This window comes from Metarhizium acridum (genome assembly GCF_019434415.1).
Source record: "Metarhizium acridum strain ARSEF 324 chromosome Unknown scaffold_13, whole genome shotgun sequence".
Taxonomy (NCBI): Eukaryota; Fungi; Ascomycota; class Sordariomycetes; order Hypocreales; family Clavicipitaceae; genus Metarhizium; species Metarhizium acridum.
This window is the reverse complement of record NW_027094016.1, coordinates 2825289-2838770: the sequence shown is the minus strand read 5'-3', so window position 1 is coordinate 2838770 and position 13482 is coordinate 2825289. Positions and strand designations below refer to the sequence as shown.

At 49.3% G+C, this 13482-nt stretch overlaps 8 protein-coding genes across 8 annotated transcripts; 2 read left to right on the top strand and 6 right to left on the bottom strand.

Moving 5' to 3' along the window:
• Positions 1-6: 6 nt before the first annotated feature.
• On the bottom strand, positions 7-3579 carry GFA1 (glutamine--fructose-6-phosphate transaminase (isomerizing)). The gene is made up of 5 exons (XM_007812320.2): positions 2979-3579; positions 2742-2812; positions 2430-2661; positions 714-2293; positions 7-626 (listed from the first exon to the last, which is right to left on the bottom strand). Exons 1-5 carry the CDS (start codon positions 2981-2983, stop codon positions 406-408), a joined length of 2109 nt encoding a protein of 702 aa, XP_007810511.1. The 5' UTR covers positions 2984-3579; the 3' UTR covers positions 7-405.
• A 419-nt stretch (positions 3580-3998) lies between these two features.
• J3458_003495 (uncharacterized protein) lies at positions 3999-6168 on the top strand. Its single transcript, XM_066117782.1, has 2 exons — positions 3999-4529; positions 4740-6168. Exon 2 carries the CDS (start codon positions 4882-4884, stop codon positions 5257-5259), a length of 378 nt encoding a protein of 125 aa, XP_065977573.1. The 5' UTR covers positions 3999-4529; positions 4740-4881; the 3' UTR covers positions 5260-6168.
• J3458_003494 (uncharacterized protein) lies at positions 5797-6181 on the bottom strand (the record flags this gene model as incomplete). Its single annotated transcript, XM_066117781.1, has 2 exons — positions 5797-5907; positions 5930-6181. The coding sequence occupies 2 exons, from the start codon at positions 6179-6181 to the stop codon at positions 5797-5799; spliced, it is 363 nt and encodes a 120-aa protein (XP_065977572.1).
• Positions 6182-6293: 112 nt separating this feature from the next.
• On the bottom strand, positions 6294-7055 carry J3458_003493 (uncharacterized protein; the record flags this gene model as incomplete). Its single annotated transcript, XM_007812321.2, has 3 exons — positions 6294-6524; positions 6593-6900; positions 6953-7055. The coding sequence occupies 3 exons, from the start codon at positions 7053-7055 to the stop codon at positions 6294-6296; spliced, it is 642 nt and encodes a 213-aa protein (XP_007810512.2).
• A 176-nt stretch (positions 7056-7231) lies between these two features.
• Positions 7232-7706, bottom strand: J3458_003492 (uncharacterized protein; the record flags this gene model as incomplete). The annotated part of the gene is made up of 2 exons (XM_066117780.1): positions 7232-7381; positions 7449-7706. The coding sequence occupies 2 exons, from the start codon at positions 7704-7706 to the stop codon at positions 7232-7234; spliced, it is 408 nt and encodes a 135-aa protein (XP_065977571.1).
• A 1700-nt stretch (positions 7707-9406) lies between these two features.
• Positions 9407-9961, top strand: J3458_003491 (uncharacterized protein; the record flags this gene model as incomplete). Its single annotated transcript, XM_007812322.2, has 1 exon — positions 9407-9961. The coding sequence occupies one exon, from the start codon at positions 9407-9409 to the stop codon at positions 9959-9961; it is 555 nt and encodes a 184-aa protein (XP_007810513.2).
• Positions 9962-12090: 2129 nt separating this feature from the next.
• On the bottom strand, positions 12091-12430 carry NMA1_2 (Nicotinamide/nicotinic acid mononucleotide adenylyltransferase 1; the record flags this gene model as incomplete). Its single annotated transcript, XM_066117779.1, has 3 exons — positions 12091-12205; positions 12257-12327; positions 12392-12430. 3 exons carry the CDS (start codon positions 12428-12430, stop codon positions 12091-12093), a joined length of 225 nt encoding a protein of 74 aa, XP_065977570.1.
• A 342-nt stretch (positions 12431-12772) lies between these two features.
• NMNAT2 (Nicotinamide/nicotinic acid mononucleotide adenylyltransferase 2) lies at positions 12773-13246 on the bottom strand (the record flags this gene model as incomplete). The annotated part of the gene is made up of 2 exons (XM_066117778.1): positions 12773-12957; positions 13123-13246. 2 exons carry the CDS (start codon positions 13244-13246, stop codon positions 12773-12775), a joined length of 309 nt encoding a protein of 102 aa, XP_065977569.1.
• Between the last annotated feature and the right edge of the window lie 236 nt (positions 13247-13482).

Below are 13482 nucleotides of genomic sequence, written 5' to 3'. Positions count from 1 at the left end.
TTTCGTGGTACAAAAATTCGCTTTTATTTTTTATTTGCTAAGTGTTCATAAAACCAGGTTTCCAGTATTGAAACCTTGCAAGTGCGCATTCATCACCCGTCTAACACACAGTGCCTGGTTTATTTTCCATACCAGACGCTTTCATTATCAAATGTGCAGTGTACATTTTTGCAGCCAAATCGCTAGTCGTCCATGACAACAAAAGAAAGACATAACTCCCATAATCCATCCAACATCGCTGCGGAGACCATGCAGCTGCAACTTCTTGTCAAAGTCGCTCCAAGAGCAGGAATAAACAAGTACCGTATGCCAAGCGCGCCTCAAACACCCAGCCTGAACTATGGTGACACGCCAGCGAGACACATTAGTATGGCCAATACACGAATGACGTCCATTGTTTGTTGTTTACTCGACAGTAACAGACTTGGCCAGGTTGCGAGGGAAGTCGACATTAAGACCCTCAAGAACAGCCAGCCAGTAAGCAATCAGCTGCAAGGGAATGACGTTGAGAAGTCCTTGAAGGCAATCAACAGTCTTGGGGATCTCAATCTTCTGAGCTTCCGAGTTCTTAAACTCAGGATCGTCAGGGTTGCAAAGAATGATGGGTTTGCCTTCACGTGCAATGACTGTAATTTACAGTTAGCGTGATTCAAAACAGTAACGATTGAACGGCGCCCGCTCGAGTGGAGGCGAAGAAGGGGGCCGTGTCTTACCTTGCTGATATGCATTGAGAGACTTCTTGAAAATCTCATCACGAGTGAGGATCATAATGATGGGCATATTGGCATCGACCAAGGCCAACACACCGTGCTTTAGTTCACCAGACATGACAGCCTCGCAGTGGAGGTAGGAAATTTCCTTGATCTTGAGCGCACCTTCGAGTGCAGTGGAGAACTGGCTACCGCGACCAAGAAGGAGAAGGGACTTTTGGTTCTTGAAAACCTTCTCACACATCTCCTTGATGGGTTTGTCCAATTCCAAAATGGTCTTGATCTGGCTGGACACATTGGCGAGACCTTGCATGATTTCCTCGCGACGCTCCTTCTTGGAAGCCCGGTCCTCGCTCAGGGACAAAGCGAACATGACCATGGCAATGAACTGAGAGGTGTAGGCCTTGGTGGAGGCAACACCGATCTCGGGACCGGCGTTGACGTGGACACCGCAGTGGGTGAGAAGAGAAATGGAGGAACCGACAACATTGACAATACCAACGGTCAAAGCGCCACGCTCCAAGCAGTAGCGCAAAGCCATCAGCGAATCGGCGGTTTCACCAGACTGTGAAACAAACACGCAAGTGTCGTCACGGAATACAGGGGCCTCTCTGTCGAGGAAGTCGGAAGCCAACTCCACAGAGATGGGGATCTCAGCAAGCTCTTCAAAAATACCGCGGACGGCCATGCAGGAGTGGTAGCTGGTGCCACAGGCAATGAATATAATTCTTCGGGAGCGGCGAATGGTTGAAATGTATGACCTCAATCCGCCCAAAGTGACAGTCTTGGCATTAATGTCGAGACGGCCACGCATGGTGTTGACGACGGACTCGGGCTGCTCGAAGATTTCCTTCTGCATGTAGTGGTCAAACTTGCCCTTCATGATCTCCTGGAGCTCAAGCTCAAGAGTCTGAATGGCACGGACGTTGGAGCTACCGTCGGCCTTCTTCAGACGGTGAATGTTCAGGGAACCTTCATGAATGTGAGCAATGTCATCGTCCTCAAGATACAAGACCTTCTTAGTATGTTCCACAATGGCCGAAGGATCGGACGAGAGGAAGAACTCGGTGGGCATGGGCATGCCATCGTCGGTCATAAAGGCACGGGACTGTGAGCGGTGCAGAAGAGACTTGTCGGGAGCTCCAAGCAAGCTGTTGGAGGGAGAGAGGAAGTCGGTGGCATTCTTCTTCAGGGCAACGTTCTGAGACGCGGCCTCAGCGGGGAGAGGAGTGTTGTCATCAGCGTACTCGACGTCAACAAAGTCGACCTTCATGCGTCGCTGAGTCTTGACGCCAATGACAAGCGGCGAACCCTTACGGGCGGCAATGACCTCATGTGGGTAGTGTACGGACTTGATCAACAAGCCATACGCTCCCTCAAGCTCTGAGATGACAGCCTTGGCCAAGTCTGTGAAGCCAATCTGAGGGTGTTGGTCGTAAATATACTTGGTGAGCTTGGCAATGCATTCAGTGTCGGTCTCGGTTTCGAACTTGAAGCCCTTAGCAATCAGAAGCGTCTTAAGCTCCTTGTAGTTGGTAATGATGCCATTGTGAACGATGCTGAATTCCCAGGTAGGGTCCGAACTATGGTGAAGAAGCGGTGAGGTCAGCCAATGGGTTGTCTTGCAGGTGAGGTGGGGAAGCTGTGCTACCAGAGGCAGGCAGAATGCGATGACAAGGACATGCCCAGAGGAATGGGCTGGGTCGAACAAAGGCTTACCGGTGAGGATGGCAATTGACTGTCGACGGAGGACCGTGGGTAGCCCATCGAGTATGCGCGATACCGGCATGTGAATCGAAGATCTTGGTGAGGTCGACATTGGACTCGTCAATAAGAGCCTTGAGCTTAGCAACCTTGCCAACCTCTTTGAAAGCGTAGACCTCGTTCTTCTTGTCCCCGTCGACTGCTAAACCAGCAGAGTCATATCCTCGGTACTCGAGACGGGAGAGACCTGTTATTCGGGCAACGGAAGGTTGGAGTCAGCCTTTCTGGCACTGTGTTTTGATCCGGAGCCGCGCGTCAGCCACTTACCGTTGATCAAGGTATCGAGAATGAACTTGCGGTCCTTCTCCACCAGATAGTTGATGTATCCAAAGATGCCACTGTTTTGGGGGAGAAGCTGTTAGCATTCGAATTGCGCCCGATTGCCGGTTTCTTCGGCAGCAATGGGGTGCAGGCAAGCCGCAACTGGGAATAACTGCAGACTCTGGGTAGAGTTGCTGGCGGCCAGAGCCAAGGCGGGGCACAGCAACAGCGGCGAAAGCTTACCACATGATGAAGATGCCTTGCCCTCGGATGATATTATAATGCTGTGGTAGATGAGAATACGAGATGAAGGCAAGCAGATCAGGAGGTTCTAGACGGCAAATGAGGAATAGCGAGAGATGAATGGATGTTTTGAAAATGGCCCAGGAGGGAGCTGTTTGGCTTAAGTACGGGTGAAAGGTGAAGGGTGAAGGGTGGGGAGACGGATGATGTATGGCGTCGCCAGGGGGGAGCAACACTCAACTCTCAAATCAATCAATGCCAGCCAACGAGCCAACGAGCCAAGGAAAAGGAGCAGCTTGGGCCCAAGAGAGAGAGGCCCAAGAAGACCCACTGGTTTGAGGCTTGGGGCTCAGCTTCAGCAAGTGGGGAAATTCGGAGGCAGGAGGGTCCAGAGGGCGAGGCTAAAGAAGACACAGAGTAGCGACGACGGATTTAATACGAGTGGACGAGCATGACGAGCAAGGCCTGTTGTCGTAGGGGTCTTGGGGGCGTCACGACGTCACAAACGGGGGTTGGCACGGAGGAGTTACTCCATCCAACAAGGAGGACATTGTTTGAGGGCGATGCCAGCTGATGTTGACACTTGGTAGTTTTGCGTTTGGGATTGATGCTCTCCGGCGGCAAAGCGCGGCAGTCAGCACGTATATGGTATGTAGCACTCTAAAGTTGGCACTAAGAACCTTAAGCAGTCGGTTGACTGACTACTGTACTTATTACCTCAGCCCACTCTGCCCTGAATGTTTTGGAGCCCAGTAACCACGACGTCAGCCAGGCAACTTTAGAAATACTCATACGCCTGCAGCTTAATTGTATTCAAGTACTTGCAGTAACTGCATGTGTGCATGTTATAGTAAGTTGTATGCTGCATTGCTGCTTTGTTTCGTAGATCATTATGCTGGCCTTGTTTGGTCCTCCCAAAGCCAACCAGACCCCTGAAGGCTGATCGTAGCACATCTGGCTCCATTGGCCCAATGATCCGCCCCCATCCGCCCTCGCTGGCCCAACAACCACCGCACTTTCCCTCACTGCTGCACCAGACGAAACCGAAATGCTTGCAAAAACAAGAGACTATTGCCATTGCCCTGGCCGCCAAATGCTTGTGCTGTCATCACCTAACAATCATCCCTCTTTGTATATTTCCAATGCTTCTTTCTGGTCTGCGGCCTACCTGAGACGAGAGCGAAGCTCATTGACGCATCTCGCAACACGCAACTCATCTCATCCCAACTTGAGCACGAACTTCAAACTTGCCGCTAAACCTCCCAGCTACATCATAGCGCACGCGTTGTCCAACTGCCACCAATTCCGGAGTGACACCCCTCAAGACCCTTCGCTCTCGACAAAGGTTGCAAGACTGGAGAGACAGACCAGGCCAGGCTATCATTGACCCATGCCCAGGGACCCGTTTGGGATGGCCCTTGTTGGGGTCCATGGACGGTCTAGTTCACGCCTTTAATCCATCATTGCCCGTTGCCCTGTCATGGCAACCGCAACGTCGAGCCTCTGTAGCCATACCAGCAGCACCGCACAACGATCTCTCCAGTTTCTTCCGTATGTGGACCCTCTTTTCAAGACCCTGACTGCAGCAGCAGCAACACGAGAAAGCTAGTTTGGTCGCCTCGTGGCAACCATCCTGCGTTTGCCGCTCCAATCTCACCGCCGTCGCGGTGTCAATGTCGCCTCTACTGCAATTTCTCCATAGTAAACGCCGCATCAAAGTTCAACACAGACCGCCAGGACCAGAGAAGCTAACTGGTGTAGTTATAGAAAGCTGGGCCGACTAAATATCTCGTCATTGCCGAGAAAATTCTCAACCTTTATCTTCCCGATACTCTTGTACGGAGGACAGATCACGCAATGACAATGTCCGTCCGGCACCCAAAACACGATTCTGCAAGCAGAAATGCCGTACGACCCAGAGAAAACAGCCACGGTGTTATTCCGATTCGATACCCTGCGATTGTCATGGTTAATGTGCTACACTGACTGCCGTCTCCGAAATCCAGGACAGGTTCACTCAGCCTTGTTTCACGCACAACGTCATTCTTCGTATTCACCTTCGGGTGCCAATGCACATCACCCGTTTCCCTTGCAACATTGGCCCCTGGCTACAGCATTGTTCCTCGGCAATATTGAGAACACGGCTCAAGTACAGCAACCCGCTCTGCTGCTTCTTGCACGCATTGTACTGTCATTCCTGTCAATCCTATCAGTTCGTGGGCCGAGCCTGGTCCAGGTCTCAGTCCCCACAACCCAGATCTCGCCTGCGCTACTGCCATAGCCTCAACGTGGCCCCGTTTGTTGTTCCAAGAATAGCACACACCTTCTAGTAGGGCCGACACACTTCGTGGGCGAGAGCTCTTCTTGAGCTTTGCCTCAAGCCTCAAACTACCTATTTCGACACCAACTTTTTGCAGATCGCCAGGGCCAGTCGACACTAGCAACCCCTAGCTTGGGGGTACGCTGGGCTAAGCCTCTTGAGAGAAATTGAATTCCCACCATTTTGTGTCCATTTTTCGGCTCTGGTGCTGTATGCGCCATCCAACGGCGCTGATGTCAGTTCGGTCATGTTGTGCACAAGATCTGATGTCAGCATCTTTTAAAGCCAGTGAGGCCTCTGAGTGATCTACAACTTGGGTTGTTGGCGCACACCGTAGCCAGGCATGTAAGACGCTGACCCTCAAGTATAATGATACTCTTACCAAGTAAGTTGACACTACTATTTTGAGTTACTCATAGGACGATGCTGGCTTTCATCCTCTGCGTTGCCAAGCTATGAGCCATCGATCCAATTTCGGCACATCATGATCTATGAGTGTCACAGCGGGCCAATCTCCTCCGCAATAAATAGCCACGACTCTCTCCTCAGTAAAACGTTGCCCAATAATCTGCACAGCGGCCGGCGCGCCATGGTAGGCTTCTGGATCATCTTGGGGGAAAAAAAAAATCACATCCTTCCTGAACAGTTGATCCAAATCGGTCAAGGGGGCAAAGCCGGCCGTTTTGACATCGATGTTCTGGTCAGCAAATGTTACCGGAACCACCACACTCGTGAAGTCGAGTACATTGATTACTGTGGGGTAGGCGTTGTATTTGAATTGATTGTGAAGAATTGCTGCAGCTGCCGTGACAGGCGCAATGATGGCATCTAGCTCCCGTCCTGTCTTGGCTTCAAAACGGCGAATCGCGGCGAGATATTCCATTTGGTAGTTCCACTTGTCTAATTGGCATTGCCAGACTTGGTTGATATTTAGCTTCTCCAAGTTGGGGTTTACGAAGTCGTTGGTGGTGGGGATTGCTGGCTCGCCTAAGAGTTTAAGTGCGGAATGGATATCCTAGGCAAGCAGTCAATGTATTGACGGCTTGGATAGATGAGAATCGGATCAACTGTCTTGCGGCGCCACCGTCTGATGCATAGACACGGTTTGCCAGGTCTACCGCATAAGGATGCTTGTATGGCTCCCAAGGGAGGACGACGTGGCCTGCGCCTTTGAGTTTGTCCACAACTGTTTGCACGACCCGGAGAACAGGAGGATGTGGAAGCACCTAGTGATGCCGAGTCAGTCTTGATGGCAGTACCAGTCATATGTTGCTGAATCTCAGTCAAGACACACATTCCCATCGCAGGAATAATATCCCAACGTCAGGCCACTGGCGGAAACCTTTGCCTTGACAGCATCTGCTTCACCCTGTCGCAACGGCATAGGGACAACCTTGGAGTCAAAGTTCCACGGCTGATGCTCAAGAACAGCTGTTGTGAATAGCCTCAAATCTGCAACCGAGTGCGCAAGAGGCCCGCATACGCTATGGATCGTCTCTTGGCCCTCCATGCTGTTCGCCAACTTGGCATATGGCAGCCGCCCGTGGCTGGGGCGAAGGCCATATAGGAAGTTGAAGGCTGCTGGAGTCCTGATGGAACCTCCTAATAAAGAGTCAGAGAGTTCTTGGGGGGGACAATCACAAATCAAACTTACCAATGATGGTGCCCTCGCCACCGGAGCTCCCTCCAGACGACCAGTTCTTATTCCTTGGATTTAGAGTGCGGCCAAAGACGTTGTTTATTCTTTCACAGACCATCAAGCTCTGCGGCACACTCGTTTTGACATAGAAGAGGCTCCAGCCTTGTCAAGTAGGTCTATCAGAACAGAGTTGTGTTGGTCGATTTTGCCGATCCATCCGGCATATCCCATGGTTGTTTCAGATCCCTGGCATTTCGTAGTAAGTTAAACCCGACTCAAGGGCAGATTTCGAAGCTACCTACTTTGATCCGAGCTTGGTCTTTCAAAGAGATGGGCACCCCGTGCAGGTGAACCAATGGGTTTCTTGTGTTTGGCGAAGTAATCATCGCAGTACCTCGCTCTGGCCAGCGCGAAGTCAGGGAGGAAGGCGTGGAGACAGTTGACCTAAATATGGTAAGGACACTGAAATCAATGAAAAGAAGAAAAAATGGTAACTGCAATTTGTACTTACTAGCTGATGGGCCAAGGCAGCCCGCTTGCAAAAGGCCGTTGTGACGGCCACAGAGGACAATTTCCCAGACGCCAAGTTCTTCACTAGATCTGCAGCGGACGACTCCGTGATTGCCAGCTCTTGTTCAGTGAGGATGCCGCTTTCTTTGGGGACAGACATGACCGAGTCGGTCGAAGGGATTGTCTTCAGCCGCCATTCTGGGGGAATGGCATCTGAGACATGGGCTTTTTGCTTGGCGGCGAGGTCTTGCCAGGTCATGTTGGCTTTAGTCTACGAGTTGATTGCGGAGAGATTGTGGCATGTAAGTGATGTTGTACACGATCAGGCAAACCGCGAGAGTAGGCGAAGGGGTGCTTCTTGTAGTCCTGGTGATTTCATTCTTTGGGCTAATGACGGTTTATGGACATGCAGCGCGAGCGAACCCAGCAAGTCCTTGACACTAGTTTCATAACTACCGCATCTACGCCATCGCCATCGCCATGGACATGGTCCGCTCATCCGCCCTTCCGGACCGCTGCGATGGTACTGATTTTATTCATATGCTGCTTGTGAACGAGCTAGTTCTAGCAGCTTGGCGTCCGACTTATCACAACCCGTAAACTGGTTCGGCTGGGGGCTTCAAACCACAAGAGACGTTTCTATTGGTGATAACCCCGCAATAGTAAAGGCATTCACGAAAACATGGAAGTCGGAGGGCGCTAGGCGTGAACGTGGAGAAAGCCATATTGCGCTTATCAATGACCTAAAGGAGTATCGCAAAGGCGCCGTCTGTTTGGCGCCCGACCTGTTCCTGTTTCTGTCTTGGTGCCTTTATCTGATTGCTGGTTTAGGTATTGTTGTAAGTTGTTTCTGGATCCTATTGGTACTTTTTTTTTTTTTTGACATGAGCATGTCACAGCTTACAGTCTGTTTTTAGTGTTAAAAACATGGTCGCCTTCTTTGAGCTCAGTTGAGGCAGGCTTGGGGCCGTAATCAATGCCCTGCTCAGTGAAGCCAAATCAGCGGAGGCGGGAATGTATTTGTCCAGGCTGCTTTCAGCCGACATGGACCAGTATTCATAACATTCTAACCGGAGACCAAAAGTTCTCGCAGGTATCGACTATTCAAGACTGCTCACAAAGGGACAAGACGAGAAAAGAGTCTGGTTGCGGGGGTCGATTACATATATTACAAAGAGCTGGGAATATGGCTCGGCCCCCTCCACCCGCACAAAGACGGCTTTGAGATCTGACGCGACCTTGGGGCACAAACACTTCGGTATTTACCTGTGAGTGTCGAATCTAGTCACGCGTGTTCCATGCAACAGTAGCTCAGTGAAGATTCAAGGGCTATTTAATGTCTTGGCATTTAGGGTCCAACGTCGAACTGGTTCATGCCCTGTCAGCCTCGAGATATTCCATATTGGACTCTTGCCAGACTACCACCTCTACAGCCTCGCCTGTCATTTGCAGTAAACATCTTTCTTGTTATTGGACTCCTGTTCCTGTGACTCCATGCTCGAGTAAGCAGGAGTGCTCTGTGTCAGTGTAGATTACAGGGGGGTCAGTCCGTCATGTGTTATGGATGTATATTTGCGTCGGGTCCTCTTGTTCACCTTCCGTGTAGTAGAAGTGACGAGTGTTTTGTGCACGGAGAACCAGAGCCAGTAGTATATAAAGAGCGTCTCTCACCCGCAGCTTGTAGACGAGAGAGAGCTCCATCATCCCATCCAAAGTCAAAGATCTCCATACCGCTTCGCCCTTGAAAAAAGCCCGCCCAAAGTCCTATTCCAGCCAGGCTTGTGCATAAAGCCAACATAATACGAATCAACAGAATAAACGCGTCTCATCTCGAAATCCCTTCTCTTTTGTCAGGTATAAATCTCACGCAATGTCTCAAGAATGTAGGTGGCATATTCTTCCGACGAAAAGTCTCATACTAAATGGCTTGCAATAGACACGCTGGCGTCAAAGTCTGCCATGGAGAAGAGACTCTTGGGTCTGCGTGACAAGACGATATTATTTGACAAATGCATTGGCACATATGTCAAGTTTGCCGGCACGAGAGCCACTCCTGAGGACGTTGTGAACCACATTCAGATCACGGCTTTTCGCCGCTTGTTCTTGGAATCAGAGAAAGAACGAGGGCTACAAGCAGTTCACCTGAGGCCCAACTGGGATCTCGTCTCTGCGTTCTTTGAAAACGAACAAGATGCGAAGAAAGCCTGGAGGGAGCTATATGAGGCCAAAGTTATCGACGGCAAAGCCTTTTCTGGGGAAAATTATGACACTGACAGTACCCAGGCCAAGAAATTATGCGCCAATTTGCTCAAGGCCAAGCACGTTGCAGGGTACACTCCCCCTGAGCCGACAAGGAGAATGGCATTGGACGAATACGTCGACGACTTTATCCGACAATGCAAAGAGAAAAAAGAGCCCCCGCCCGTGTTGCAAGCGGCTGACCCATCTCAAGTTGAATTCGAAGTGAGTCCGAACATCACATGGGGCAATACCAGGAGAGGCCTTAAGCCCTGACTTTGGTGGCTACGCATTTCACATTGTCAGGAAATTTGCTGGTAATCGAAAGAGCCTGGCCACCGGCTTGACTACTGCTCTTCTCCCGAAGAGAAACAAGATGACTCGTCGGGGGACTGCTAGGCGTAGTCACACTCACACCGTAACATATCTACGGGTTATGGGTAGCCGAACGGGCACCTACTGCCAGATGTGCGGAATGGCTCAAGCAACTGCTTCGCGGATGGGCCGAAGACGGATCTATATAGAGTCTTGTTATTGTTTTTTGTTTGCGTCTGTTTTTTTGTTTTTCTATCGAGCCTTTGCCCACCCGGACTAGCTGCCCTTGAGACCCCCTAAAAAAAGTCAGTTTATTGTTATTTAGATTGTTTAGATAGTAACATGTTTGCTCTTACCAAGATCACTCTATCGAGACAACTCATGCAGATTCTCGTTTTGTGATTGCTCGGGAGACAAAGAGACGCCGGTGCTGTCTTGTCCGCCTACCGTCTCGGGCGTCTACCAACGTAGTTGATACACACTTGCCGACCCTTTCAACCCTTGGATCGAGGACATTTCATACGTCCAGGAAAATATCTGTTACGTACGTGGTGATGCTGGCGAGTATTCAAGAGTAGTGTGCTGAGGCGGCGTGTGACTGGTTCGACAGTGTCGGGAGATGAATACGTACCCGTTTTGATCTTGATGCCCTTGGTTAACCCTAAAGTTGAGAGAGCCATATCACGCGTGTTATTTTGACAAGTACGTTAAGTATATTATTGAGTAATAAGTTATTAATGAAATAAAGTAATAAATTAAAATTTATTGAAATTTATAATTTTAAGATGAAAAGTTAAATTATAAAAGCTTATTAAATTTATTATACGTAAAGTTAAATCTTATAATTCAGTTTATTAAATATTAACTTTTAATTTATATATATTAATAAACTTTAAGTTTAATATAGATAAAGTTAATAATATAAATATAAAATAAAGAGTAAAAAATATATTATATTATTTATTAATTCAACACTCGTTAGATTATCTTGCGAGATTAACGGGATGTTATGCACGGGAATTATAGAACCGATAAATCTCTGCCACGCCTAGTACCTCCGTTATTAAGTAGGGCTGAGAATTCACGGTTGTGCAATTTGACGTTGGAACATCACAAGACAAGTGGTATATACCCCTTTAAACGAATTTAATGCTAGTGTGAAGTATGTTCTTGTTTCTGTGAGTCGAGTGCCAAGCGATAAAGTAACGATTGAGAATAGCCGGAATCCTAACCCCAAGCAACTCGTGATAAAGAATGGGCATCAGATTATCAATGTACGAAATCCACAGCGGCACGGCTCTTGCATACCGTGGCCGAGAAACATACCCCAAGGCTACATCAAGAAGCTTACATATTTTGTTCGTTCTTCATGACGGCTGATTTCACCCACTAGCCCGTAAACCCAGATTCATATCGCATATTACGCAAAATCCTGTGCAACGCAGCATGGTGTGACAATGCCATCCCTGCCTCGGGTCGCAACGGATGCTTCCGCGAGATATCGAGGCAAACCTTATTAATCGTGCCTGGCAGTATAATGACTCCCTGAACGCATTTGCACTATTCTCCATTGCGAGTGTTTAGAACACATATCGATCGCAACAATGGCGTCGTCTGCATAGTGTAGTCTTTATCATGTCATCAGTCCCAAAAGACCTGCCATCTCTAAGCTTTAAACCGATTCGACTTCGTTCATGACAAACGCCTGCAGATGACTGCATATTTACCTCTTGAATCTTGGACAAGATTCTTCTTTTCGTGCTTCTCTGGTTAAACCCTCTTGTTGACGCGCTTGAACTACGCCACCGCGTATGCCGGCCTCTCCCAATCACCTAACCACTGCTTCGCTGTGTCTGCATAGATCGAAAAAGAGACGAAATAAGAAAGGATGACGTGAAACAAACATTCCCGCCCTGTCCCGAGAAACTGATACCTCGCTGATCAATGCTTCCAAAACGCCTCAAACACACGTGTAAAGCTATACGCAATTGTTGTTGAAGATACAGCATTTCATGACTCATTCGATCGGACTGTCGTATAGTTTTAATCGCCATCATGTCTCACGAGAAGCCCTCTGATAATATCTTCCGTTAGCTAGTAGAAGTTCCCGCGGTGGCCTGTTCCTTCCCTTTACTGGGTTTGGCGAGATCCAACTCGCGGTATAAATTATGCTCGTGCATGTAATTGACGACGTCGTCAGGAATTCTGGGAACAATCAGTACAGATTCTGGTCTGGCTTCTGCGTTGGCGACTAACAAGTAATCAATGGACATTGACCGACGCAAAAGTAATCGAACTTTGGTGGAGCTAATGTCGTTTGATACAACCTGCAATCAAGTATTAGCCATGGCAAATCAATACAAATGACGCAACGCAGCGAGGAAAACGGACCTGTCGAATAACCTGGATGTTTTCTCCCATTGCTTTCATGCTGCCAGCGCCAAGTCAAGCTCGGTTCCGGTCCGTTCGAGGACAAAGGCTCTAAAATTGCCTAAGATGTGGTCTATGTCTTTTGAATCCCTATGGAATCGATTGGCTGATACAATAACGCTAGATTCTCCGATTGGGAGCATGACTACCAGATAGGGGATCCGAAACTCTGGACTAGGTCCGCCCCAGCGAGCAAGACTATCTTGGCCGGTTTGCGAGTGCCACCGGTACATTCGACGCCTCCCATGACGTGGTTAATCTCGTAGTCAAAATGGTCTAAACCCGGGCGGTAGGGATGTATATATTGGGCTTTCAGCCTCCCACGGGTCCACCATTAACCACTTAGTCGCACAGCTGGATACGGTGGTGCGCGGGAACAAGACCCTTTTTCTTATAGGCGTCTGACACTGGTGAGAGATATCCTCCAATGACATGGAATCCCGTTGACGTTGCGCAACCATCTTGGTAAGTTACATAGTCCGGCGAGGATTTCCAGAGGTTTCGAACAGATCCGGTGTGGGACACACCTTCACCGCGAGCATGGTCGCGCGCCATAGGGAAACATGCGCAGATGGAGAAATGTGATAGGAGAGACTATTGACAAGTGTTAGCAAAAGACTCATACTCGAATACGGGGATTATTGTTGTCGTGTCCGCCACGGCTAGTTGCTTGACGACGCGTAGATACTCACATGAACCACAAGCAACTAGAACCAAGGGAGTTCTATCGGGGTCGCAAATTCGGCGCAGCCTTTGAGACGGAAAAACATGGCCCTCGGGGGTCATCTTCTTCACGTAGGGAAAGTCGGAAGCCATTGCGGGCACCGGTGGCCGACGAAGCGAAGACGAATAGACGAATACCGAGGTTGGGAGCGAGCTTGCCATGAGAGATTACAGGCAATGTCAACCGCTGGCGTGAGTTGCACTCGTCAGGCCAGGCAGGGCAAGCTGCGAGTGATTATGGTGCAAATGCAGCCAAGCAGAAGCAGGCCGGTCAAACATTACGACGGTAGCCGCTAGGGTTAGCTCTGCATGGCAAATGTAGTAAGATG

Coding starts and splice junctions, on each gene's coding strand:
- GFA1 (XM_007812320.2), bottom strand. Junction 2,294..2,429: donor GTCAATTGCCATCCTCACCG/GTAAGCCTTTGT, acceptor TCTTCACCATAG/TTCGGACCCTACCTGGGAAT. Junction 627..713: donor TCTCAATGCATATCAGCAAG/GTAAGACACGGC, acceptor TGTAAATTACAG/TCATTGCACGTGAAGGCAAA.
- J3458_003495 (XM_066117782.1), top strand. CDS start 4,882: ATGCCGTACGACCCAGAGAAAACAGCCACGGTGTTATTCCGATTCGAT.